The sequence below is a fragment of the Plectropomus leopardus genome, chromosome 13 (genome assembly GCF_026936395.1).
Source record: "Plectropomus leopardus strain MGB_pleo_1.0 chromosome 13, ASM2693639v1, whole genome shotgun sequence".
NCBI lineage: Eukaryota > Metazoa > Chordata > Actinopteri > Perciformes > Serranidae > Plectropomus > Plectropomus leopardus.
The window spans coordinates 192,501-218,462 of NC_142188.1; the positions used below are offsets into that span (position 1 = coordinate 192,501).

The 25,962-nt window shown below is 48.0% G+C and overlaps 5 protein-coding genes across 6 annotated transcripts in view; 1 reads left to right on the top strand and 4 right to left on the bottom strand.

The window, feature by feature from the left end:
- The window catches only part of ubr2 (ubiquitin protein ligase E3 component n-recognin 2), a 29,062-nt gene extending 26,362 nt beyond the window's left edge, over positions 1 to 2,700 (bottom strand). Inside the window, 5 exon segments of the mRNA XM_088086890.1 lie at positions 1 to 121; positions 584 to 697; positions 920 to 998; positions 1,407 to 1,690; positions 2,559 to 2,700. The exon segment at positions 1 to 121 is cut by the window's left edge and continues 10 nt beyond it. Coding sequence (XP_087943016.1) covers positions 1 to 121; positions 584 to 697; positions 920 to 998; positions 1,407 to 1,690; positions 2,559 to 2,642 — 682 coding nt within the window. The 5' untranslated portion in view covers positions 2,643 to 2,700.
- Positions 2,701 to 2,941: 241 nt separating this feature from the next.
- LOC121937870 (transient receptor potential cation channel subfamily A member 1) lies at positions 2,942 to 9,743 on the bottom strand. Its single transcript, XM_088086806.1, has 16 exons — positions 9,596 to 9,743; positions 9,158 to 9,308; positions 8,908 to 9,069; positions 8,684 to 8,793; positions 8,338 to 8,461; positions 8,134 to 8,159; positions 7,780 to 7,871; positions 7,481 to 7,595; positions 6,940 to 7,110; positions 6,199 to 6,269; positions 5,429 to 5,596; positions 5,165 to 5,283; positions 4,569 to 4,773; positions 4,275 to 4,485; positions 4,100 to 4,158; positions 2,942 to 3,488 (listed from the first exon to the last, which is right to left on the bottom strand). Exons 2-16 carry the CDS (start codon positions 9,279 to 9,281, stop codon positions 3,317 to 3,319), a joined length of 1,929 nt encoding a protein of 642 aa, XP_087942932.1. The 5' UTR covers positions 9,282 to 9,308; positions 9,596 to 9,743; the 3' UTR covers positions 2,942 to 3,316.
- An 85-nt stretch (positions 9,744 to 9,828) lies between these two features.
- LOC148187583 (uncharacterized) lies at positions 9,829 to 11,951 on the bottom strand. Its single transcript, XM_088086807.1, has 3 exons — positions 10,762 to 11,951; positions 10,560 to 10,659; positions 9,829 to 10,437 (listed from the first exon to the last, which is right to left on the bottom strand). Exons 1-3 carry the CDS (start codon positions 10,846 to 10,848, stop codon positions 10,217 to 10,219), a joined length of 408 nt encoding a protein of 135 aa, XP_087942933.1. The 5' UTR covers positions 10,849 to 11,951; the 3' UTR covers positions 9,829 to 10,216.
- A 1,643-nt stretch (positions 11,952 to 13,594) lies between these two features.
- On the bottom strand, positions 13,595 to 18,983 carry prkn (parkin RBR E3 ubiquitin protein ligase). 2 transcript variants are annotated; one of them, XM_088086924.1, is made up of 11 exons: positions 18,843 to 18,983; positions 18,603 to 18,685; positions 17,757 to 17,920; positions 17,231 to 17,495; positions 16,878 to 16,984; positions 16,718 to 16,801; positions 16,241 to 16,356; positions 15,800 to 15,936; positions 15,661 to 15,722; positions 14,069 to 14,417; positions 13,595 to 13,988 (listed from the first exon to the last, which is right to left on the bottom strand). In XM_088086924.1, the coding sequence occupies exons 2-11, from the start codon at positions 18,607 to 18,609 to the stop codon at positions 13,885 to 13,887; spliced, it is 1,395 nt and encodes a 464-aa protein (XP_087943050.1). In that variant the 5' UTR covers positions 18,610 to 18,685; positions 18,843 to 18,983; the 3' UTR covers positions 13,595 to 13,884. The 2 variants fall into 2 exon arrangements, with proteins under 2 accessions (XP_087943050.1, XP_087943049.1); XM_088086923.1 differs by lacking the exon at positions 18,843 to 18,983 and adding an exon at positions 18,727 to 18,816 and having other exon boundaries at positions 18,603 to 18,687.
- LOC148187584 (uncharacterized) lies at positions 18,873 to 23,611 on the top strand. The gene is made up of 5 exons (XM_088086935.1): positions 18,873 to 19,002; positions 20,361 to 20,514; positions 20,622 to 20,965; positions 21,156 to 21,384; positions 21,585 to 23,611. The coding sequence occupies exons 1-5, from the start codon at positions 18,925 to 18,927 to the stop codon at positions 21,704 to 21,706; spliced, it is 927 nt and encodes a 308-aa protein (XP_087943061.1). The 5' UTR covers positions 18,873 to 18,924; the 3' UTR covers positions 21,707 to 23,611.
- The last annotated feature ends 2,351 nt before the right edge of the window (positions 23,612 to 25,962 follow it).

Below are 25,962 nucleotides of genomic sequence, written 5' to 3' on the forward strand. Positions count from 1 at the left end.
GTCCCACAGGCAGCTGGTCCTCCTGGTCCCAGGTCAACATGTCCACAGCGTACCTCAGCAGGATGGAGAAGATACTGAAACCACGAGACACCATGTCTACAGGCAGCAGGGACACAGGGTCCTGGAGGGACACACAGAGGGAAAGGAATCATTACAGGATATCAGAGAGACAGACAGAGACATGGAGCAGCAGAAGGCACTCTGGACACAGGTGGAGCAGCAGAGTGTCAGGAGCAGTGAAAGTGAAGCTAATCCTTTGATTTTGCAGATTTAAAAACTGTGGCAATTTTTTGATACATTTTTGGCAGTTTTATTCTTTTAAATAATTAAGTGATTTTAAGAGAGAAAAAAATCTTTAGACACGCGATAAAGGGGGGGGAATCATTACAGCACATGAGGTGGACAGGTGTGTGTCTCACCTCCTCAGTGTCTCTGCTGCTGGCTGCAGGTGTGTGTGTGTGTGTGTGTATAAAGACAGGGGACAGACAGGTGTGTGTCTCACCTCCTCAGTGTCTCTGCTGCTGGCTGCAGGTGTGTGTGTGTGTGTGTATAAAGACAGGGGACAGACAGGTGTGTGTCTCACCTCCTCAGTGTCTCTGCTGCTGGCTGCAGGTGTGTGTTTGTGGCAGTAGGGTCCTTTCTTCCAGGCCTCAGCATCTCCACAGTCACAGAAACCTCCACCTCCGGATGTCGTCATCTACCACACACACACACACACACACACACACACACACACATACAATCATGTTAATACACACACTGCTCAATGAATGTGTGTGTGTGTGTGTGTGTATGTCACATGCAGCAGACAGACTGAAGTGCATAAGTGCATCAGAGTCTCTATGCAGCTGACAGCTGTGTGTGTGCGTGCGTGTCTGTGTGCGCGTGCACACACGTGTGTGTGTGTGCGTGTACTCACCCTGTATCGATGCTCTTTGTGAATGCTGCCCAGGAAACACTGCATGCACAGAACACAGGTCGGATCAGCTGCACACTCCCTAAACACACACACACACACACACACACACACACAGGTTAACAGAGTGTGTGTTTGTCACCTGCATACATCATTTTCATATATACACACAGCAGCAGGTTCTACCTGACAGGCACAATCACCTCCGCCTACCTCACCTGTGTAACATGTCACCTGTGTGATGTGACACCTGTGTGATGTGTCACCTGTGTGATGTGTCACCTGTGTGATGTGTCACCTGTGTGATGTCACCTGTGTGATGTGACACCTGTGTGATGTGTCACCTGTGTGATGTGTCACCTGTGTGATGTGTCACCTGTGTGATGTGACACCTGTGTGATGTCACCTGTGTGATGTGACACCTGTGTGATGTGTCACCTGTGTGATGTCACCTGTGTGATGTGACACCTGTCACCTGTGCGCCTCCTACCTGCAGGAGTAGGTGGGCTCTCCCACCTTGAACACGTGTCCACACAGCGGTGACGGTTGGTTGTTCTCCTGCAGGAGTGGCAGGCCGATGGCTGGGTCCTCCCCCAGCAGGAGCCACTCCAGAGGAGCCAGGAGGAGCAGCTGACAGGCCAGCTCCTCCCTCTGCTCCTCCCTCTGCTCCTCCCTGCTGCTGCCTCCACTCGGCCCCACGCAAAGGATTCTGGGTACATACACCGCCAGGTGACGGTACACCTCCGGCCGCAGGTCGGCTGCCGCCAACCATCTCTGAGGAGGAGGAGGGAGAGAGGACGAGGACGAGGAGGTGAAAATACAGCTTTAATGTAAAAAAAGCCCAATGTTTGGTGACATACGTGAGATAAACAGGAGTTAAACAGAGCCAACGTCATAAATAAAGAGAAAAAACAAAATACAGGAGATAAACAGACAGAAATAACATAGAGATAAATGAACTAAATAAACAAAGATAAATAAATAAAATAAACAGAGATACATTAGATAAACAAGATTAATAAATGAAACAAAGAGACAAATAAATAAAATAAACAGAGAACAATGAACAGAACTAGATGAGATAAACAAAGAAAAATAGATAAATAAATACAGATTAATGAGATAAGTATAGACAAATAAATAAATATATAAATAAAAACAGATACATAAACAGAGATAAATAAATAAATAAAAAGCTAAATAAACAGAGATACATAATCAAATAAATAAAGATAAATGAGCAGAGGTAAATACATAAAAAGAGACAAATATACAGGGATAAGAAAAGCTCGTTGGCGGTGCCGGGATAGCTCCGGTGTGTTTACCGACGGTAACCACCGACGGTAAACACCGTTAAAGACCGGGCCGGCGTCGCAGGATCGGACGGTAATAACCGGCAGGTGTTGCGTGTTCACGCTGCCAGTCGGTGTTTCCACTCATTTTTGGGACTGTCACGCAGAAACAGACCCACGCGGGGCAGCTGCTGACCGACCAGGTGTTTGATCACCGCCGACCGTTAGCATTAGCTTTAGCTCCGTGCTGCAGATTAACCAGAGATCGTCGCGCAGGTGAGAGCGCGCGCTGTGACGCAGTGACAGCTCAGGTGACCCCCGCGGGGTCGACAGGTGGCGGAGCCGCTTACCGCCGCGGTGTCTTTGGCGGAGAAACTGAGGAACTCGGAGCTCAAATCTGACGGAGGATCTCTGTCCGCCGGGGCCGCCGCCATCTTTGCTGCTGCTATCTGCTGCGGGCCAACAAGAACCCGGAACCGGAAATACCAGCCAGCTGACGGGGCGGGGCCAGAGGATTTGAAATGGCACGTTTAACACCAGCACACACACACACACACACACACACACACACACACACACACACGCACACACGTAACGACAAAAACAATTTTAATAAAATAAATAAATATATACAATTATATATATATATATATATATATATATATATATATATATATAAAAAACGTATAAAAACAAAAATCAAATAATAATAATAATAATAATATTGTTTATGTCTGTCTGGGTTTTTTTATTTTGTTATTTTTATGTCTGTCTGGATATTATTTTTTTTTTATTATGTCCATCTGTTTATTTTTCCACTCGAACCAAAGAACCACAAAACTATTACAAATATTAAATGTTTACAAACATAAAAACTATTACAAACATGAATTAATCAAAAATATAGAAACTATTACAAAAATATAATAATTACCAACATAAAACAATTCCAGACATAACAATTATCTCACAGATCCAAAGGTTAAAGTAGCAGCAACACAACATCATATTTAATATTTTAATTGACACTTCTGTTCCAGTCTAGTCTGATCCGGTCTGATCAGGTTCAGGTCCTCACAGATGGGTCAGGTCTTGTCTCCTCTCACAGTCAGATCTGTGGACCAGAATTAGTCCTGATCTGAACCAGCTGCCGGACCAGAGTCTTGAGCTCTTGCAGCTCTGTTCGGATCACCTGAAGATCCTGGTTATGCAGGATCTGGCTCTGCTGGTTCTGAGGCTCCCTGCTCTGCAGGTCCTGGTGGTCCTGGTGGATCTGTCCTCTGGTAGAGAACAGAGTTAAAGTGAGACAGCAGCTCACAGAAACTTCATAAAATCCAGCTTCAATCATAAAAAAGGACACTGAGGCGAATCAGCTCCGTCCTCCACAGTCTGTGTGTGATGTTAGACAGCATGCCGGCATCACGGAAACTACAGAGGGTTACCACAACAGCACTGACTTTCTCTTCTTGAGAAATTTTCAGTTAGTTGCTATACGGGGCTTTTTTTTCCAATTTGCTTTTACTGTTTTTCGAAATTTTGGGCTTTTTTTCCTTTTCATTGAAAAATGTTGGCAACTGTTTTAGAAAACATTTTAGTTTTTTTTTTAAATTGTCTTCTTCAAAAAGTTTTGACAAATTTTGTTTTCTTTATAATTTTGGGGTGTTTTTTTTTTAAAACAAGACGTGCCTTCCTTCAGCAAAAAAAATTGTGTTTTCATTTTTCTTGGATTTTTTGGATTTATAAACATGCCTGCGGGTTAAAAATGAGCTGATGGATCAGACAGAAACTGAAAACTGAAACCATCTATGGATCTTCAGACAGACGGAGACTCAGGGACGTCAACCAGCTGTCTGTCTTTGTCCTCTGAGACCTGAAAGACTTGGACTCTCACCCTGAAACTCTGGTGGTCTCTGCATCCCTCTGCAGGATCAGGAACTGGTCAAGAGTCTCCTGAAGGACACACAGAGAGAGGAGATACACAGGACACAGAGAGAGAGGACATAGAGAGACACGGTTACGTCCTTAATTTTTGTCTTCGGGTAAAAACTTGAAATCTTGAGACACACTTTGATCTCCATGGTGATGCGTCCCATCTCTCCATGGTAATGGGGGTTTGTTGTGATGGTGTTATCGTTGGGGGCAACAGCCAGCGGCGCACAGTGGGTGGAGATAAACTGGTTGTCATAGAAACGGCGGAGGACGGGCATCGACTCCTCCACCTGAAGGATGACCGCGGCCTGCTGCATCACAGCATTCGCCTGAGAGTTATCGTGGACCCTGAGGACAGACAGGTAGGGACAGGTGAGGATAGACAGTTGGGGACAGGTGAGGACAGACAGGTGGGGATAGATGGGTGGGACCTCTGGAAGGTGTCTGTCAGCAGGGCGATCAGCAGGTTGACACACAGGATGGAGGACGCCGCCAGAAATGTCCCACACAGCAGAGGAGCCATGACGCCATCCATGGTCGCCATGGCAGCATACTCGTACTCGTCCACCAGAGTGATGCGGTACAGACTGTAGAGCAGACCGGAGACAGACTGCATGCTGGGAACTGAAGACGAGCCTGGAGACACACAAGTCCAAACATCAATGAGTCTATTAATCAATGAGTCTGTTAATCAATGAATCCGTTAATCAATGAGTCCGTTAATCAATGAGTCTGTTAATTCGCCAGAGAACCACGTCCTCTGATTTGGAGGCGCTGACTCTTATCCCAACGTGGCTGCGAACGGTCCCAGTGCATGCTGGGAGGTCACGGTGTGATGGAGCCAGCAGAACCACGAGACTCTGAGCTCCTCAAACCGAACCGCCTCCTCCCACCACGCCTGTGGACTCAGCTCTGGACATACAGGGAACGGATCAAACCCCTCAGGACGAGGGGGAGGAGTTATTGATCAATATTTAGGAGTTACTGATCAATAATTAGGAGTTATTGATCACAGTGTCAGTCTGACCTCCGAAGATGATCCAAAAGCTGCAGGCGTACGGGATGAAGATCTCAGCGTACAGGAACAGGAAACGCATCACATCCCCAAAGATGTTCCCCAACATGACAATGAATGGACCCATACACCTGCAGACACACACACACACACACACACACACACACACACACACATAAATACATAAACATAAAAATACACACACACATACACATACAGACACATACAAACACACACACACACACATACACGGTTACCATGGTAACAGCATCTTACCTGAAGGCTCTGACGTGCTTCATGAGCCGCAGCCACAGGAAGACAATGGAGACGGAGAAGAGACGCAGAGAGGCAGTGTGAAGACAGACGGATGGACAAGACACGTCTGCCATGTGGACGCTGAAGGACACCATCAGCAGACAGTACACCAGCCAATCAAAGACGTTCCTGACAGAGACACACACAGACAGACAGACAGACAGACACAGAGACACACAGGGACAAAGAGACACAGAGACACAAGAGACACACAGACACACACAGAGACAGACACAGAGACACACAGAGACAAAGAGACACAGAGACACAAGAGACACACAGACACACACAGACACAAGAGACACACAGACACACACAGACACACAGAGACATACAGAGAGACACAGGGAAGACAGAGACAGACAGAAAGACAGAGACGCAGAGACACAGAGAGATACAGGGCAGACAGAGACGCAGAGACAGACAGGGACAGGATGAGAGTGGTTATTTAAGTATTGTGTAAAATCAGAAATGATGTCATTGATGAAATCAGGGATCAATACAGATTATCTGATTCTGATTCTCAACACGATGGAAGACGGTAAGTCTAAGGGACGTCCTCAGGGGGACAAGATTTTTGCAGGAGGACAACATGTCTTCAGGGACTGATCTGGACCTCAGCTCTGTCATTCATTTATGTGTGTTTTGATCTGTGTGTGTGTGTGTGTGTGTGTGTGTGTGTGTGTGTGTGTGTGTGCGTGCGTGCGTGCGTGTGTGTGTGTGTTTGTTACCACAGGTCCCGGGTGTAGCTTCCTCTCACCCTGTGGATCTGTTTGTTCTGATCCAAAAGGAAAACTCTCTCCTGCACACACACACACACACACACACACAGTGACACAGTAGTTTGTCTGGTGGTCTGGTGGTAGTAGGTAAGTAATCACGACGAGCGAAATTAAATTAACAGAATCAAAAAGTTGGCGCCTTGTAATATTGCCCCGTGTATTATTACACAGCTCAACTTTATGCAAATACTACGTTCAGTACCGTTTAATACCTATCACTATTGCTCCACAGACCGTACGTACAGACACGGAAGGAGGTCCATATTGCAGCTTTACAGCCAACAGCTTATGGATGTGTAGTAAAATGGTAAAAATGATGAATCACAGTAAAAATATCCGTTACTGCGGCCGGCACGAGGCCTGTGCTGTCAGGGACTCGGAGAGTTACATGCACGTGCGCGCAGTGGAGTCCCGTGGGTCCGATGCGCGTTCATTTTATGTCTGAAGAAATACCTCTGTATCTGGAAAATACATTTTACGGACTTAATGTTTTGAATAATGGTTATTTAAAAATGCGTTCTGTAAAGTTAACGTGTCCCAAAAAAAAACTTCCGGTGATTTCAGGATGTCTCTTTGTGTCAGTGTCTCTGGGCCGGCGTGCATCACGTGACGCTGTAGTTACACTTTTGGTCACTGTGTAAATTTTGCATCAGCGCGTAGCGCACGTTCCGGGGGCTTGTGTTTTTGTACCTGAGGCCACATGGGGTGTGAGCAGCGCAGGTCGTCATGGAGACGACGCTCCGCCCACCGCTGCCAGAGGCGGTGCTTCTTCTGGGAACGCCGGATGTCCTGCACCTCCCTCAGCACCTCCTCCAGAGTCAGCAGGAGCGCCAGGACCACCAGGAGGACACGCCACCAGTCCTGGGACAGACAGAGGCAGTCCAGTGTCCGACAGGTGTGATTGGTGTCTGACAGGTGTGATTGGTGTCTGACAGGTGTGTTTGGTGTCTGACAGGTGTGATTGGTGTCTGACAGGTGTGTTTGGTGTCTTATAGGTGTGATTGGTGTCTGACAGGTGTGATTGGTGTCTGACAGGTGTGATTGGTGTCTGAAAGGTGTGATTGGTGTCTGACAGGTGTGATTGGTGTCTGATAGATGTGATTGGTGTCTGACAGGTGTGATTGGTGTCTGATAGATGTGATTGGTGTCTGACAGGTGTGACTGGTGTCTGACAGGTGTGTTTGGTGTCTGACAGGTGTGTTTGGTGTCTGACAGGTGTGATTGGTGTCACCTGAGGGAGGTCATAACGATGAGCTGAGTCTCTGCTGACGGACACAGAGACAGCCACGATCGTCCAGGAGACGTTAAACAGGAAGTTGAGGATAAGGAGAAGCCACGCCCCCAGCCTGATAGGAGACAGAGAGACAGAGAGAGAGAGAGACAGGTAGAGACAGACAGGTAGAGACAGAAAGACAGACAGATAGGGAGACACAGAGAGATGGTGACAGAGAGACAGACAGGTAGAGCAGTGACCTTTGACCTGAGGGTAATGATGCAAAGATAAATCTGACAAATCAGAGAGCAGCTCACCTGCCGTACAGGTTCCATTTGACCTGGATCAGTTTGAGAAAGACTGGGTTCAGGATCAGGTCTAGTTTCCCCTGCTGGACCACCACCTCCAGCTGGGACACAGGGGACAGGGACAGAGAGACAGACACAAGGGACAGGGAGAGGGAGACAGACACAGAGGAGAGGAACACACAGACACAGGGGGACAAGGACACACACGCAGACAGAGACAGAGGACAGGGATACACAGACAGACACAGGGGACAAGGACACACACACAGACAGAGGCAGAGGACAGGGACACGCAGACAGACACAGTGATGGTCACTGAAACTGTTGACAGTTGAATGTGTCCCTGAGACTGATGGAACTTACTGGAGACGTCGGTTCACTGTGGACAGCTTCAGACAGACAAGAGGACAGACAGACAGAGACAGACAGAGAGACAGGAGGGAGGGCACATAAACAGACAGACAGGAGGACAGGTAGACAGATAGGTCAGTCCTGCAGCACTGTAGGACAGAGGAGGACTGTAAAAACTGTCTACTGGTTTTTCAGGATCTTCAGTTTGACTGCTACCTTGCAGGTGGGCCTCAGGTGACCCTAGTCCTGGTGCTGGTCCTGGTTCCAGCAGGTTCAGGTAGTAATACTGCTGTCTGGTCACTGAGTCCATCACATGGAATTGACTGAGAGCCAACTGAGCCTGAGGACAGACACAGAGGACAGGCAGTCAGAGAGACACAGAAGGACAGACAGGGAGGACAGAGAGACGGACAGAGACAGACCCATTAACACTTGATATTGTGTGTTGCTGTATTGTGTTGTGTTGTGTGTTGTTGTCTGTTGTGTTGTGTGTTGTGTTGTGATATTTTGTCATTTAACCAATCACAGTCCTGTAATCATTCAGTGGGCGGGACTCACTGACCACTGGACTCATTCGACCAATCAGAGCGGTGATACACAGCTGTCCGTCAGCATCCATCAGCCCTGCCTCCGCCCCGAGCTCCAGCAGCAGCCGAGCCGCTGCACAGCGCTCTGCAACACGCACACGCACACACACACACGCAGAGTCAGGACAGGCATTGGTAATATAGGCAGGGATGTCAGCGGTGATGTCAGCGGTGATGTCAGCGGTGATGTCAGAAGTACCCAGGTTGGCGGCGAGCTGCAGCGGCGTTCTGTGTTTGTAGTCGGTGCAGCCGATGGAGGCTCCGCCCCTCAGCAGCAGCCTGATGGAGCCCACAGCGTCATTCTTCGCCGCAAAGTGGAGAGGGGTCTGCTGGTCCAGGAGGGTCCGGGCCCCGGGGTCAGCTGAGGACACACACACACACACACACACACACAGGCACAGTCAGGACTACAGCTTCCATGAGCCTCAGCAGCTGTGGACTCTGCAGACCTTTATAGTCCAGCAGGAACTGAACCATGTCCTGGTAGTCCAGCGCTGATGCCACGTGGAGCGGCGTGACCCCGAAGTGATCAGGGAGGAGGAGATCTGAGCCACGTTCCAAGAAGAACCGCATCACGTCCACGTTCCACGCCCTCGAGATCTGAACACACGCACGATTTATACTTTATTTATTTACAAACAAAGAACATGTGGGGAACCTTAGAAACCACCAACAAACATTTAAAGAACCGGGTCCGCTCAGATCAGGATCAGATCACTGACATCAGATCACTGATCCGGTCTGAGACGGGTGGTGTTGTTGTGTGTTTACGTGGATTCAGAGTTTGATTTTGTTTGTTTATTCGTGGGTTTTGTTTATCACTGCAGCCTGATTTTCACTTTCACTGAGTTTCTGCAAACAAACAATAAATCAAAACACACGGTGACCTCGTGCAGGACGGTCTGTCCAAATCTGTCCGAGCTGTTTGGATCGGCTCCGTCTGAGATCAGCTGATCCAGGAACTCCAGGTCCACCTGCACACAGAGAGACAAAGATGCAAATATGCAGAGGCACAGAGACACAAAGATGCCGAACACAAAGACGCATAGATACAAAGACACAAAGGCACCAAAACATAGACACACAGAGACGCAAAGACACAAAATAGAAAAAAATATGACACGAAGATGCAAAGGTACAGATGCAAGGACACAAAGACAAAGACAACAAATGCATTAAGACACAAAAACTCAAAGATGTAGAAACACGAAGACACATAGGCACAAAATCACGGAGCCACACACAGACACAAAGATGCAGGTACACAAAGAAACAAAAACTCTAAGATGCAGAGACACAAAGACATTGAGATACAAAGACATAAAGACACAAAATCAGAGACACACAGATGCAAAGGTGAAAAGGCACAAAATTTTTAAAAAGCAGTTACAAAGATGCAGAAATACAGATGCAGAAACACAAAGACTCAAAGATGCATAGATACGAGGACACAAGAACCTAAGCACAAAAACAAAAAGACAGAAAGAAAGACGCAAAGACACAAAGACTCAGAGTGGTGGTGTTGCCTGGTCCTGGTTCTGGTCCTGGTCCTGGTCCTGGTCCTGGTCCTGGTCTTGGTCCTGCTCTGTGGCAGCGAGCTGTCTGAAGTGATTCAGCAGTTTCTGGTTCAGCTGCTGGTTTTTATTTGTTCTGTCGGTTTCATCTCTCAACTCTTCGTCTCCTTCATCATCCTCAGCCAGACCGCCATACGTGGACCCCACTGGGACGCCTGAACATGGATGACATCATCACCTGAACACCTGGACACGAATATGAACCCTTTAATGGATCTAGATCTGAGAGAACTGGCTGGACTTTGAAAATCAGCTGGACTTTGAGTCTCAGATTCACCTGTCAGTTTTCTCATCCTTTGCTTCCAGCGGCTGCAGGAGTACGAAGCCCACCGAGATGCTGACACCAGGGACCTAGACCCTTGAGAACACCCTGGGACCTGAGGACAAACAGAGACCTGAGGACAGAGATCTTAAGACAGAGACCTGAGGACAGTGACCTGAGAGCAGGGACCTGGGTACAGAGACCTGGAGACCATCACCTGGACTGTATTGGTGCTTCCCGTCATCTCCAGCTCCAGTCCAGGATTCTGCAGACCTGTCAGACCGGCCCGAGTCACCTTACTCATCCTGGATCTGTTGATTCTCTGTCCACCAGGTCAGAACTCCAGACCTCCACACTGATGGATCTGCTGAGACCTGCTGGACCTCCTGAGACCTGCTGGACCTCCTGAGACCTGCTGGATTTCCTGAGACCTGCTGGACCTCCTGAGACCTGCTGGACCTGCTGAGACCTTCTGGGTCTCCTGAGAGCTGCTGCACCTGTTTGAACAGTTTCCAGATTGTGTATCTCCTGTTCCTGATCCTGGATGAAGAACTAGAATGAGATGGGACCTGTCCCTGAATCTGGTCTTCACCTGGAGGCTCTGAGCTGGTCTGGATCTGTTCTTGATGTGGATCTAGTCTTTCTTGGTGGTTTTGAGTCTCAGTTGTTAAAAACAAGCCATAAAGAGGCTGACGGTGACGTTTATCAACTGCTGTCAGGGTTTTATGGTTTTATCAGTGGGTGGAGTCCAGGTCCAGGTCCAGGTCCAGGTCCAGGACTCAGACTGAAAGTAAATAATGGCACAATCACCGGGTCCACTGTCAAGAGTGAATGTACCAGAATCCACTTTAAACTGGTCTCAATTACCACTTCACAGCTGCTCTGTGTTGTTTCGGCTCTTTTCTGGAAACAGAGATCAGGTTCTCAAGGCTCAAGGTGGATTTTCCAGATCAGCCTCTGGGGTCCACAAGTACACCTGAGCTCACCTGCGGCAGGTCGTCTCTCATCCCAGACAGAAACGTCGGGCTTCAGGACTGAAGAGGAAAGTCGACGTCCTCTGAGTGTCAGCTGCTAAAATACTAAAGTACACACACACACACACACACACACACACACACACACACACAGCTGAGCGTCACACCAGTCCTCAGTGTTCTGCTGCCTTCAGGTTCTACACTGACACGTTCAGCGTGTGTCAGCTGACCTGACGTGTGATTGGTGACCTAAGAGGTGGGAAACACCCCAGTCTTCATCAGTCAGGTTCCAGTCTCACCTGACTAGTTGACTTAACTAGTTTGTTAAGCTGTTCCGTGTTCCTGTGGTGTTCCTGGTGGATCTGCCTGATCCACATCAGGATCAGTTCTGATCTGCTCAGGTTCAGACCCATCTCACCTGAGCGCTGCACTCTGTGGTTCATTAGCTCCTTCTGTCTCAGCGCTGCAGGGTTAAACACATGAACAGATGACTGACTGCTGGCAAGTGGATTTTGTTGTTGTTGTGTGTCAGGCAAATCTGCTGCTGGCCCAGTCTCTGCTGTCTGTATCAGGTTCAGGATCATGTCCGGGATCAGAATCAGGATCCAGAATCCGGATCAGGACCAGTTGACAGGAGGGGACCACTTGATGTGATTCTTCCTGTGAACTGGATCTGCAGAATCTTTCCTGTCATCGGTGACAAAGAGGAAAATTAGGACACAGAGGACAATTAGGGCACACAAAACACAGAGCAGAATAAGAACGCAGAGGACACACAGGACATACAGAGGACACAGAGGACAGACAGCCAGCATGTATTGACCTCTGCCCTCAGATAAAGAGACTGTTTACAGCCGTCTCTCTGCTCATCTGCTGCTGGTCTGTTTTTGTCTTCCTGCTGCTGACTTCTCTGAAGACTCTGCCAACTCTGCCGCCGCTGAAGACTCTGCCGACTCTGCCACTGCTGAAGACTCTGCCGACTCTGCCACTGCTGAAGACTCTGCCGACTCTGCCGCTGCTGAAGACTCTGCCGACTCTGCCGCTGCTGAAGACTCTGCCGACTCTGCCACTGCTGAAGACTCTGCCGACTCTGCCGCTGCTGAAGACTCTGCCGACTCTGCCGCTGCTGAAGACTCTGCCGACTCTAACGCTGCTGAAGACTCTGAAGACTCTAACGCTGCTGAAGACTCTAACGCTGCTGAAGACTCTGAAGACTCTAACGCTGCTGAAGACTCTAACGCTGCTGAAGACTCTGAAGACTCTGCCGCTGCTGAAGACTCTGCCGCTGCTGAAGACTCTGCCGACTCTGCCGCTGCTGAAGACTCTGACGACTCTGCCGCTGCTGAAGACTCTGCCGCTGCTGAAGACTCTGCCGACTCTGCCGCTGCTGAAGACTCTGAAGACTCTGCCGCTGTTGAAGACTCTGAAGACTCTGCCGCTGCTGAAGACTCTGCTGCTGTTGAAGACTCTGAAGACTCTGCCGACTCTGCCGCCGCTGAAGACTCTGCCGACTCTGCCACTGCTGAAGACTCTGCCGACTCTGCCACTGCTGAAGACTCTGCCGACTCTGCCGCTGCTGAAGACTCTGCCGACTCTGCCGCTGCTGAAGACTCTGCCGACTCTAACGCTGCTGAAGACTCTGAAGACTCTAACGCTGCTGAAGACTCTAACGCTGCTGAAGACTCTGAAGACTCTAACGCTGCTGAAGACTCTGAAGACTCTGCCGCTGCTGAAGACTCTGCCGCTGCTGAAGACTCTGCCGACTCTGCCGCTGCTGAAGACTCTGAAGACTCTGCCGCTGCTGAAGACTCTGCCGCTGCTGAAGACTCTGCCGACTCTGCCGCTGCTGAAGACTCTGAAGACTCTGCCGCTGTTGAAGACTCTGAAGACTCTGCCGCTGCTGAAGACTCTGCTGCTGTTGAAGACTCTGAAGACTCTGCCGACTCCGCCTCCGTCTTTCATGTGAATTTATTGTGATGTCAGTCCATAAAGGGTAACAACACTTTGGGACGAACATTTAATTAATTAATTTAACCTGATTAACTGAAGATTCAGAGACCGAAAGAGACAACAGAGAAGAGTTTAAACAGAATCTTTAATTCAGGAACACAAACAGAATACAGCTGGAGCACACCCATCCTCCACAGAACCGCTCTGCAGAACCGCTCTGCAGAACCGCTCTGCAGACACAGAACCGCTCCACAATCTGATACAGAACTGCTTCACAATCTGATACAGAACCGCTCCATAATCTGATACAGAACCACTCCACAATCTGATACAGTTGGTGGTTTGATTTCCAGCTGCCCAAGTGTCTGTGAGCGGAACGTGTCTTTGTCTGAGTCTCTGCCGAGTCTCCGAGTGTTTTATCCGAACCAGTGGTTTGCCATACAGTCAGTGTTCCAGGAGACTCTGCAGAGCCAACACCACTCTGCTCTGCACAGAGGACACTGCATGTGCATACAGCCGCCTGCAGGGGGAGACACACACACATATATACATGTATATATTTACACAGAGACATGCAGTACTTGCACATATTAGTGTTACCGTTTCTCTCGACGGGGACAGAACACTGAGGACAGCGTTTGGTCGTCTCCTGCAGGAGCAGCAGGGACGAGTGGTCCCATCGTCCCCTCCGAGACGTGTCTTCGTCCACCACGAACCCAGGGGTGGTGGCGGCGGTGGGCAGGGCACGCTCGGCAGGACACGCCCCCTCATGGTAGGCATCCCTGCAGTCTCTGCAGAACACGAAACCGCAGCCGAGACGCCGCTCACACTCCACCCTCCTGCCGCCGTCAGGGGGGACAAGCCCCGCCCCACAACCGGGTGATGGACACAGCAGTCCTCCAGTCATCCGCAGACACTCCTCAGCCCCGTACTGCAGGTAGCGGTCGTACTGAGAGACAAGAGGACACAGTGTCCAATCAGACTGAGGGACGCAACACAGCATCCAATCAGATCAGTCTGAACATGGCCAGACAGACAGGTGGACAGATTGACAGGTGGACATATGGACAAGTGGACAGATTGACAGGTGGACAGAATGACAGGTGGACATATGGACAAGTGGACAGATTGACATGTGTAACAGGTAACAGGTTGACATGTGTACATAACGTGTGTGTGTGTGTGTGTATATACACGTGTGTGTGTGTTTGTGTTTGTGTGTGTATGTATGTGTATGGGTGTGTATACGTGTGTATGTGTGTGTGTCTGTATGTGTGTGTGTGTATACGTGTGTATGTGTGTGTGTGTATACGTGTGTATGTGTGTTTGTGTGTGTATGTATGCGTGTGTGTGTGTGTGTATGTGTGTATGTGTGTGTGTATATGTGTGTGTATACGTGTGTGTGTATGTGTGTGTATATGTGTGTGTGTGTATACGTGTGTGTGTATGTGTGTGTGTATATGTGTGTGTGTGTATACGTGTGTATGTATGTGTATGTGTGTGTATACGTGTGTGTGTATGTGTGTGTATGTATGTGTATATGTGTGTGTGTATACGTGTGTGTGTATGTGTGTGTGTACATGTGTGTGTGTGTATACGTGTGTATGTATGTGTATGTGTGTGTATACGTGTGTATGTATGTGTATGTGTGTATATGTGTATGTGTATATGTGTGCATGTGTGTGTGTATACGTGTGTATGTGTGTGTGTATACGTGTGTATGTGTGTGTATATGTGTGTATGTGTGTGTATGTATACGTGTGTATGTGTGTTTGTATACGTGTGTATGTGTGTGTGTGTGTATACGTGTGTATGTGTGTTTGTATACGTGTGTATGTGTGTGTGTGTGTGTGTACGTGTGTATGTATGTGTATGTGTGTGTATACGTGTGTATGTGTGTGTGTGTGTGTACGTGTGTATGTATGTGTATGTGTGTGTATACGTGTGTATGTATATGTATGTGTGTATGTGTGTGTGTATACGTGTGTATGTGTGTGTGTGTATACGTGTGTATGTATGTGTATGTGTGTGTATACGTGTGTATGTGTGTGTGTGTGTGTGTATATGTGTGTATGTATATGTATGTGTGTATGTGTGTGTGTATACGTGTGTATGTGTGTGTGTGTATACGTGTGTATGAATGTGTATGTGTGTGTATACGTGTGTATGTGTGTGTGTGTGTGTGTGATCACCTGATCGTCTCCCAGGATCCTGAAGTGATGCAACTCTTTGATGAGCGAGTCCACACATCCGGCTGGACACACAAAACACACACATTAACACGCACGCACACACACTGACTGACTGACCCTGACCTCAACAACCTGTTACCTGCACACGGCAGCGAGTAGCCAATCACAGCGTCGTAAACAAACTGACGCTCGTTGAGTCGAGTCTGACAGTAACGATGGAAACACTCGAGACAGATCACATGACGCTCCGAACACTGAAACACCAGGACAACGTCCCTGAGAGACAGACAGAGACACAGAGACACAAAGACAGGCAGAGACACAGAGACACAGACAGACAGAGACAGAGACAGACAGAGACAGAGACAGACAAAGAGAGAGACACAGAGACACAGACAGACAGAGACAGACAAAGAGAGAGACACAGAGACACAGACAGACAGAGACAGACAGAGACAGACAGAGACAGACAAAGACAGAGAGAGCATTATTTTCTCTCTTTGATAACAAACATTGTGTTTAATAAACTCTGTGTGTGTGTGTGTGTGTGTGTGTGTGTGTGTGTGTGTGTGTGTGTTACATGATGTCAGTGCAGGCAATGCAGGGGACATCTCTACTGTTGGACATGATGAGGTCGAGGGCCACAGAGACATCGTCCTCTGAGGTTGGATGAGACGCACACTTCATGTAGAACTCCTGCACACACACACACACACACACACACACGCACAGAGTGTACTTTGAGTCTTTAGTTCTTCTCGTTTACTAACACGGAGACTCTACGAGCGTCTGTATACACACACACACACTGACACTGTGTGTGTGTTACTGTGTGTGTCTGTATACACACACACACACACACAGACGCTGTGTGTGTGTTACTGTGTGTGTCTGTATACACACACACACACACACAGACGCTGTGTGTGTGTTACTGTGTGTGTCTGTATACACACACTGTGTATATGTGACACACTGACACTGTGGGCGGAGCTGTCATGGCGTCCGTCTGTGGGATGAAGAGACACTGAACTGTGATGAAGCCCCGCCCACTTACCGCTTCACTGCCGTGACAACCGTCTGACTGACACACACCGTGGACACGACCTGGCAGGAGGACGTCGTCCCAACAGGACGGACCCTGAAAGGCAGACGCCCTGACATCATCATCAGTGTGACATCATCAGTGTGACATCATCAGTGGTCATGTGACTCACCCTGCTGAGCGTCAGCGTCGTCTGTCTGCAGCTCCGACAACAAACTCTGAGTTTCCCGGGCTGGATGGACCGACAACTCTTACAGAACACGAAGAAGGACCTGACACCTGGAACCACAGACAGACTGCTGACTCACCTGGAACCACAGACAGACTGCTGACTCACCTGGGACCACAGACAGACTGCTGACTCACCTGGAACCACAGACAGACTGCTGACTCACCTGGAACCACAGACAGACTGCTGACTCACCTGGAACCACAGACAGACTGCTGACTCACCTGGAACCACAGACAGACTGCTGACTCACCTGGAACCACAGACAGACTGCAGGACTACTGACAATAACTGACCTCTTAGACTTGTAGCCTGCGCCTTCTCTCTCGCCTCCTTTGCCCCTCCTGCTGCTCCTCCTCCATCACTCCCCTCCAGGATCACTGCCAGGCCAGAGGAGGTGGAGAGGAGGCGTGAGGAGCTGAGGTCCAGCCTGGTCAGACTGCTCCACTCCTCCTCTTCTGGTCGAGCCAGGCACTCCTGCGGGAGGAGAAGCTGTGAGGAGGAGGAACCCGATGGAGGGAGGACGACATGGACGGTACTCTGCTCCGGGAGGTCACAAGCCTGAGAGGAGGAGCAGAGAAGGAGGAGACAATGATAAAATAAAGAGGAGGAGGAGATTATGATGAAATAAAGAAGAGGAGCAGAGGAGGAAGAGATAATGATGACATGAAGAGGAGGAGCAGTGGAGAAGGAGATAATAATGAAAAAAGAGGAGGGACAGAGAAGTAGAAAATCATGATGATAAAAGAGGAGGAGGAGATAATGATGAAATAAAGAGGAGGTGGGGACTCCTCTGTCTCCTGCCTCTCAAGTGCTCCCCACCTGTAGCGAGGAGGTGCTCCTCAGCTCCCTCCCAGCAAACAGAACCCTGAGCTCCTCTGGCCGAACTCCCTGCTGACTCCCCACCACGCCCAGCAGCTCAGCCACACTCGCCTCCTCCTGCAGCTCCACTGCCACCCCTGGCCCCAGGTTATACCGCACGAAGACTGGAACACAGCAGGAGGTACTGTTACTGCATTACCCCGAAGACACTGTGTACTGTTACTGCATTACCCCGAAGACACTGTGTACTGTTACTGCATTACCCCGAAGACACTGTGTACTGTTACTGCATTACCCCGAAGACACTGTGTACTGTTACTGCATTACACCAAAGACATTGTGTACCTTTACTACTTCAGTTGTTACAGTAGAAGCTCAACAGTACAGCAGTGGAACTCAGATGAACTCATTTGGACTCAGCAGTTTAGTTGAACCCCATTAGTACCACAGAGGAACTCGTTAGAACCACATCAGAAGTAGAAGTTAGTAGAAACTCATTTTGATGGTGTTCTTCAGCATAACTCATCAGAACTCAGTAGAACCACATAAGAACTCAACAGAACCTCATGATTTGGACTCAGTATGATTAGGGAGAATTCATGAGAACTTAGTAGAACTTCATTCTGACTTAGTGTGCTTCATCACTACTCATTAGAACTCAGTAGAACCACACCTGACCTCATTAAAACTCATAAGCATTCGGTATAGTTCAGTAGAACCTCATTATTCTAACTCAGTGGAACCCGGTAGAACCTTATCAGCAGCACAGTGTCAACAGAACTCAGTATAGTTCATGAGAACCTCATCAGTAGAACCTCGGTTTCAAAACCCCGGCGGAGGACTCACCGATCATCGGTCCGTCCGTCCTTCAGTCTCAGTGCGTGTTTACTGTCTGCCTGCCGCGGTGCACTCTGGGGGCTGTAGTCCAGCTGCGCGCACATGAACATTACAAACCGGCTGTGAGACTACAGCGCGGCTACCCGGAGATGAGGTCACGGAGCGGCACCGGAAGTGGATAATATTTATGAATTTTAATAAAGTTGTTTTTCTTTGTGTTTCTGTGAGCAGCGAGAACCGGCTCCTTACCGGCTCCTTACCGGGTCTTCACCGGGTCTTCACCGGGTCTGTGCGGTCACCCCCGGTTAGTGTCAGCGGTTCGAGGCTTCAGATGATGGAGAGTGCGGACAGCAGCGTCCTACAGCGGACACACGGCGGCGACAGCACCGGGACCGGGACCCCCCCCGCGGTGAGACCACCAACACCACCCGGTCACCGACCGACTGCAGACCGGAGACACTGCACACACACACACACACACACACACACACGTGTAATATAATATAATATAATATAATATAATGGAGTATATAATATAATGGAATATATAATATAATGTTATATAATATGATAATGTAATATAAATCATCATATATCATCTGTCACATCTGTTAGCCTGCAGGGAAATATATATATATATATATATATTAATTTATTTGTTGTTTCCACAGGCTAACATATGTGTATTTTTATACACGTGTAATGTAATATAATATAATATATCAACATTTATCACATGTATTAGCCTGTAGAACATATATACAAAGTACATACTGTTGCATGCAGTATGCAGACAGTTGGGACATAGTACTTCGTCATGACAGTGCGCCTCAAACTTTGACCCTCTTGCTCCCCTCTCCTATGTCGTTAGTGCGTACACTTGAATACTGTCCTCCGTCACTGTGGTGTCTGTTCCCTCAAACTAACTGTCGTCTGTCAGGGAGCTGTCACCTTTGTGCTCTCTCAGCTTTGTTTATATTGGCGACACATCGTGACGTATGTGACGTATCTTCGCTGCGCAGAGGATTGTGGGTCAGAATAGCCAGAAAAGCATGCTGGCATACTGCAAAATGCGGCTGGATGTAGTAGGACTTCCTGGTATTTTTAGCATACTGCACTTCAAATACTTTGTATTAGGACTTCCTAAATCTTTTTCTGGCGTACTAAATAGTACGGTATTATGGGTAATGGAACGCAGGCATGGTCTGCACACAGGACGAGCTCAGTGATGATGTCAAAGTGTAACAGCCAATCAAAGCAGTTACTGGTGAACATCTCCTCGATTGTTCTGACGTCACTCGGTGTGAACAGCTCACATCAATCAAGTCATCAATCAATCAAACAAAAAAACAACAATAAGTTGATTAAAAATGTGAATGGATACAAATCAGTGAAATATGTTAAAGTTAGTGTAGAAAACAAAAGACCACGTGATCATTTGTTTATTTTTTTTACATTAAAACAAATTAAACTTCAATTATAAATAATTACAACAATTGTGTTGTTGCAGTGTGGTTGTGTGACCTGCAGGAGGCTCTGCAGCCTGTTTCTCCCCCACCAAACCTCATTCAAGAAACACTCGATTTTAACAGATCCACTGACTGAGTCTGTTCACTGCAGCACAGTGTGATCTGAGCCTGCCACCAAACCTCATTCAAAAAACACTCGATTCACAAAATTATTGCCTCTGTCGTTACTGAGTATGTTCGTCTTTCAGTCTTTCTGTGCACGGCGACCATCTGAAGCCCTCCCCCTTCCCTCCTGCAGGTGGTGAAGCTGGAGTCAGGTGTCTCAGGTGAGTCGGCCCTGACGCCGTCACAGTCTGAGCTTCACTTCCTGCGCTCGCGGGTTCGGGAGTTGGAGCGGGAAAGGGCAGAGCTATCCGCTGAGAACCAGAGACTGAACCACCTGCTGGTCCATGGTGAGTCCAGACCACCTCACCTGGTCTGCTTGTCCACAGCCCACCAATAAGAGAGCCCCCGGCTTCACACAGGAGGGTAGTTTATCTATTGTGACTCCATTTCCCAGAGATCCCTGGGCTCCTGTCCACCATGTGGCAGACGCTGGGCCAGGTCAACGGCCATCACTCGGTCTCCACGGCAACAGGCCGGAGCGACAGTTACGCCCCGTACTCACATCACCAAACAGCGACCAATCAGGAAGCAGACTTCAGTCCCCAGGTCCACATCCAGCATCTCCAGGAGGATGGGGGCGGGGACATGTCTGAGTCCTGGGAGGATGAGGAGGTGCCAGACCTGGTCCTGGGGAGCCACATGGGGGAGGAGGCACCGCTCTGCAGCCAGACCGACATGGAGGAGCTGAGGAGGAGCTGCTCTGAGAGCCAGTGCACAGCGGCACACCTGGACGGACAGGTAAGAACATCCGGACGGACAGGTGAGAACACACCAACAGACAGGTAAAAACACCTGCACGGACAGGTGAGAACATCCGGATGGACAGGTAAGAATAGGATAATCCTGGAAGAGATCCAGTTTACCCTGGATCCTACCTCATTAAACTTCATTAACAGCTCGTTATTGTCTTCTGTACCTGTCTGTCCAGGTGAGCCAGGTGGAGGTGTATCCAGGCTCTGGTGTTCTCTGTGATGTCCGCTCATGGCAGGCAGCCAACCAGGCGCCGTCTCCCACGGCGATGGCGCGGTTGCTGCTACTGGGTGTGTTTGATATGAACACCTTGATGAACAGTAACCTGCGGGGTGGGAGGAGCCGGCGACCCGCCTTCCACCCTCAGCGCAGCGCCTTGGACCCGCACAAGATCAACGCCATCTTCAGTACGTCCCTGTCCTCTGTCCATCCGCTCTTTCTGTCCTCTCTGTCTGTCTTATTGTCTCTTTAATCTCTCTGTCCTCTCTGTCCACTTAGTCTGTCGGTCCTCTCTGTCCCTGTCCTCTGTCCGTTTGTCTTTCCTCTTTTTCTCTCCTCTCTCTGTTCTCTTTGTCCCTTTCATCTGTCCATCCTCTCTGTCCCTCAGACGCCATCTTGGCCCGGTTTCCTCTGGCTAAGAGAGGGGTCATCGGCTCCGGCATCAACTCCAAACTGTCTGAGATCCGTTTCCGCTCCCGAAGAGCCAGTCGAGACCCACGATTCCTCTGACGGACAGCCAGACAGCTCCGCCTACATCAGCAGAAATGTCCAATGAGAGCGCAGCAGTCTGAAGCTGCTGGACCAATCAGCAGCTGTTGTTCTGACTGATGGTTTAACTTTAACCTCTGTTCAGTTTCTGGTCCAGTTCTCATGACGCTCAGTCCGAACGACCACGGACCTGTAACATTGTGTGACACACACAACCACAAAGAGACAGAAAACAACCACAAAGAGACATAAAACAACTTCAAAGAGACAGAAAAAGAACCAGAAGGAGACACAAAACAATCACAGATACGAAACAACTACAAAGAGACGGGAAAACAACGACAAAGAGAAATTAAACAACTACAAAGAGACGGGAAAACAACGACAAAGAGACATTAAACAATTTCAGACACATCAAACAACAACAAAGAGACATAAAACAACCTCAGACTGACACAAAAAACTACAAAGAGACGGGAAAACAACGACAAAGAGAAATTAAACAACTACAAAGAGACGGGAAAACAACGACAAAGAGAAATTAAACAACTACAAAGAGACGGGAAAACAACGACAAAGAGAAATTAAACAACTACAAAGAGATGGGAAAACAACGACAAAGAGACATTAAACAATTTCAGACACATCAAACAACAACAAAGAGACATAAAACAACCTCAGACTGACACAAAAAACTACAAAGAGACGGGAAAACAACGACAAAGAGAAATTAAACAACTACAAAGAGACGGGAAAACAACGACAAAGAGAAATTAAACAACTACAAAGAGACGGGAAAACAACGACAAAGAGAAATTAAACAACTACAAAGAGATGGGAAAACAACGACAAAGAGACATTAAACAATTTCAGACACATCAAACAACAACAAAGAGACATAAAACAACCTCAGACTGACACAAAAAAAATACAAAGAGACAAATACTAACCATGAAGAGACACCAAACAACATCACAACCTTGAAGAGACGCCACAATAACAAAAAAGAGACAAAACAATCTCAGAGAAACACAAAACCTTTAACAAGACGCAAAACTTCAAGGACATACAAGACATCCTCAAACAGACACCAAACAACCTCAAAGAGACACAAAAAACCTCAGAGATTCAAAACGACTACAAAGACTCAAAAAGCACTTCAAAGAGAAGAAAAACTTTAGAGAAAACTTTAAAGACGAGCAAAAAATCTTCAAAAAACTTTGAGTCTTCTGGAGGAGGGGTCGGAAACATTTAATGCGTCCATCAATTTATCGTGTCTTACTGAGTCTCACTGAGTCTTACTGAGTCTCACTGAGTCTTACTGAGTCTAACTGAGTCTCACTGAGTCTTACTGAGTCTCACTGAGTCTTACTGAGTCTAACTGAGTCTCACTGAGTCTTACTGAGTCTAACTGAGTCTTACTGAGTCTCACTGAGTCTTACTGAGTCTTACTGAGTCTCACTGAGTCTTAATGAGTCTGACTCAGTTTTCCTAAGTATCCCTGAGTCTTACGGGGTCTCAGTGATTCTGACTGAGTCTCAGTGAGTCTTATTGAGTCTCAGTGAGTCTTACTGAGTCTTAATGAGTCTGACTCAGTTTTCCTAAGTATCCCTGAGTCTTACGGGGTCTCAGTGAGTCTTATTGAGTCTCAGTGAGTCTTACTGAGTCTTAATGAGTCTGACTCAGTTTTCCTAAGTATCCCTGAGTCTTACGGGGTCTCAGTGAGTCTTATTGAGTCTCAGTGAGTCTTACTGAGTCTTAATGAGTCTGACTCAGTTTTCCTAAGTATCCCTGAGTCTTACGGGGTCTCAGTGAGTCTTATTGAGTCTCAGTGAGTCTTATTGAGTCTCAGTGAGTCTGACATGAGTTTCTGTCTCCAGCTAAATTCATGTTGATCAGTCAACACTAATAAAGACATGAACCTCAGTAGGAATGTGACTCCTCCTTCTTCCCCTCATCCTCTCCTTCTTCACCTCCTTCAAGAATGACATCACTCTCTTCCTCCTCTTTGCAAACAAGGTGCGTACTTGTGTGTGTGTGTGTGTGTGTGTGTGTGTGTGTGTGTGTGTGTGGCATTACATAACTATATGTTAACCCTGACCTGTTAAAGGCAGAGTAATCAGTGTGTGTGGTTGTGTTAGCAGCGTGTCGGTCCATGAGTGGAGGGAGGAGCTCTGTGTGCTGCTGGTGGTTGGCGGCGTCTGCTGAGGACGAGCCTGTCTGAGCAGCAGGAGACAGGTCAGTTTACAGGTCTTCACAAGTCAGTTTACAGGTCCCAACAGGTCAGTTTACCCCTCCCCAATCTGACCAGTAATGACATATTTAGCGGCATGTCATCATCCAACCGTTGGTTGTCGAGTTGGTGTCCAGCAAACAATGTGGGCTTCATAGATATTGGCATTCTCTCTGGAGAAAAGCTGGTCTTCTCAGGGGGACGGCATCCATCCCACTTTGGGACCGGGCCTGGCTTTGTCCCGACGAGTACGTCAGCCTGAATGAACCCGCTCCTCCTGTGCATATAAATAGTCGTGATGCTCAAGACGCCGGCCGTGGAGGGGGAGTGGCTGCTGTCTTTGATTCAAGCTCAACAATTAATCCTAAAGCTAAGCTAAATTATAGTTCATTTGAAAGCCATTTTGCTTAGTCCTACCCTAACCCTAACCCAACCCTAACCCAACCCTAACCTAATCTTAACCCAACCCTAACCCAACCCTAACCTAATCCTAACCCAACCCTAACCCAACCCTAACCTAATCCTAACCTAACCCTAATCCTAACCCAACCCTAACCTAACCCTAACCCGTCTCACAGTGACCGAGAATGCTTTTACAAATTTAAGTCGTTCTCAAATTGATTGTCTCGTTGATAGTGCTACTGGCTCACTGCGATCAGCTGTCAAATCCATTTCACTTCTCAAGAAGAAAATAATGAAACAGAAAATTAGCTGCATGGTTTAACCCCCAGATTTGTAAATTGAAACAAAGATTGCAAACATTCGAAAGAAACTGGCATTCAACCAACCTGGAAGAATCCTGTATAGTCTGGCAGGACAATCTTAAAGCATACAGAAAGGCTCTCCGCCATGCCAGAGCAAACTACCACTCATCATTAACTGAGGAAAATAAGAACAATCCCAGGTTTCTTTTCAACACCGTAGCCAGGCTGACCCAGAGTCACAGCTCTGTAGAGCCTCGTGTTCCTCCGGCCCTCCGCAGTGACGACTTTATGAGTTTCTTCAATGATAAAATTGTAACTATTGGAGATTCATCACCTCTTGCCCCTAACTGACCTGACCTCAGACTCAGGTAGCCTGGATATGGCAGCAAGGCCTGGAATTTATTTAGACTGTTTTTCCCCCATTGACCTTCGGCGACTCTCTAATTTGATTTCTGTATCAAAAATACAACAACATAGCATGTTGAACACACACACACACACACACACACACACACACACACACACACAGATACACACAGATACACACACACACACAGATACACACACACACACACACAGATAGATATATGCACACACACAAACACACACACACACAAACACACACACACACACACACGCACACAAACAAACACACAAACACATACACACACACACACACAGTTAATTGTTAATTGTTAATTGTGTTCTGTTAATTATTAAACGGTGTTCTACAGTCGGAGGGCGGAGAGAAGCTCATGCAGGAATCACACCAAACTCCCAGTTAAAAATAAGTCAGCGTGTTGCTGCGTCGGTTATAAGCACTTGGGTGCGGCTCAAAAACACATCTTGAGATAGTTTGGGGATTGATGCGATCTTCCGCTTATATCGGCGTGTGAATCAGACACCGATGACGACGACATGTTGACGAAAAGCCCAGTTTGCTGAGTGATCCGCCCGGCTGCACACGGCGTACCGCGGGGGTTTAACGGTCTGACACAAACTTTTCAAACTCACTTCCGAGTTAAAAATGAGAAACTTTCGGGCGTTAAATTGATGCCGAATTTTTGTTTGGCGGCTCATCGTGTGAAAACATAAAGACTCATGTTTTTAAAAGCTATAATATTTGTGGATAATTCGGGAAATTTTAATATGGGTCATTTTTCCTGCGCAGTTCGGCACAGTTTCTCCAGGGCGGGCACGCTGTGGGTGCGGGCTTACGGTGCTCCTACCTTGGGGTCCTTCTCATAGTAGTACTGCTGGGTCCGGATCCAGCGGCCCATCAGGTGGTCCCGGACAGTGTGTGCAAGCGCGAAGTAGTAATCCCGGGGCGTCGCGACGTT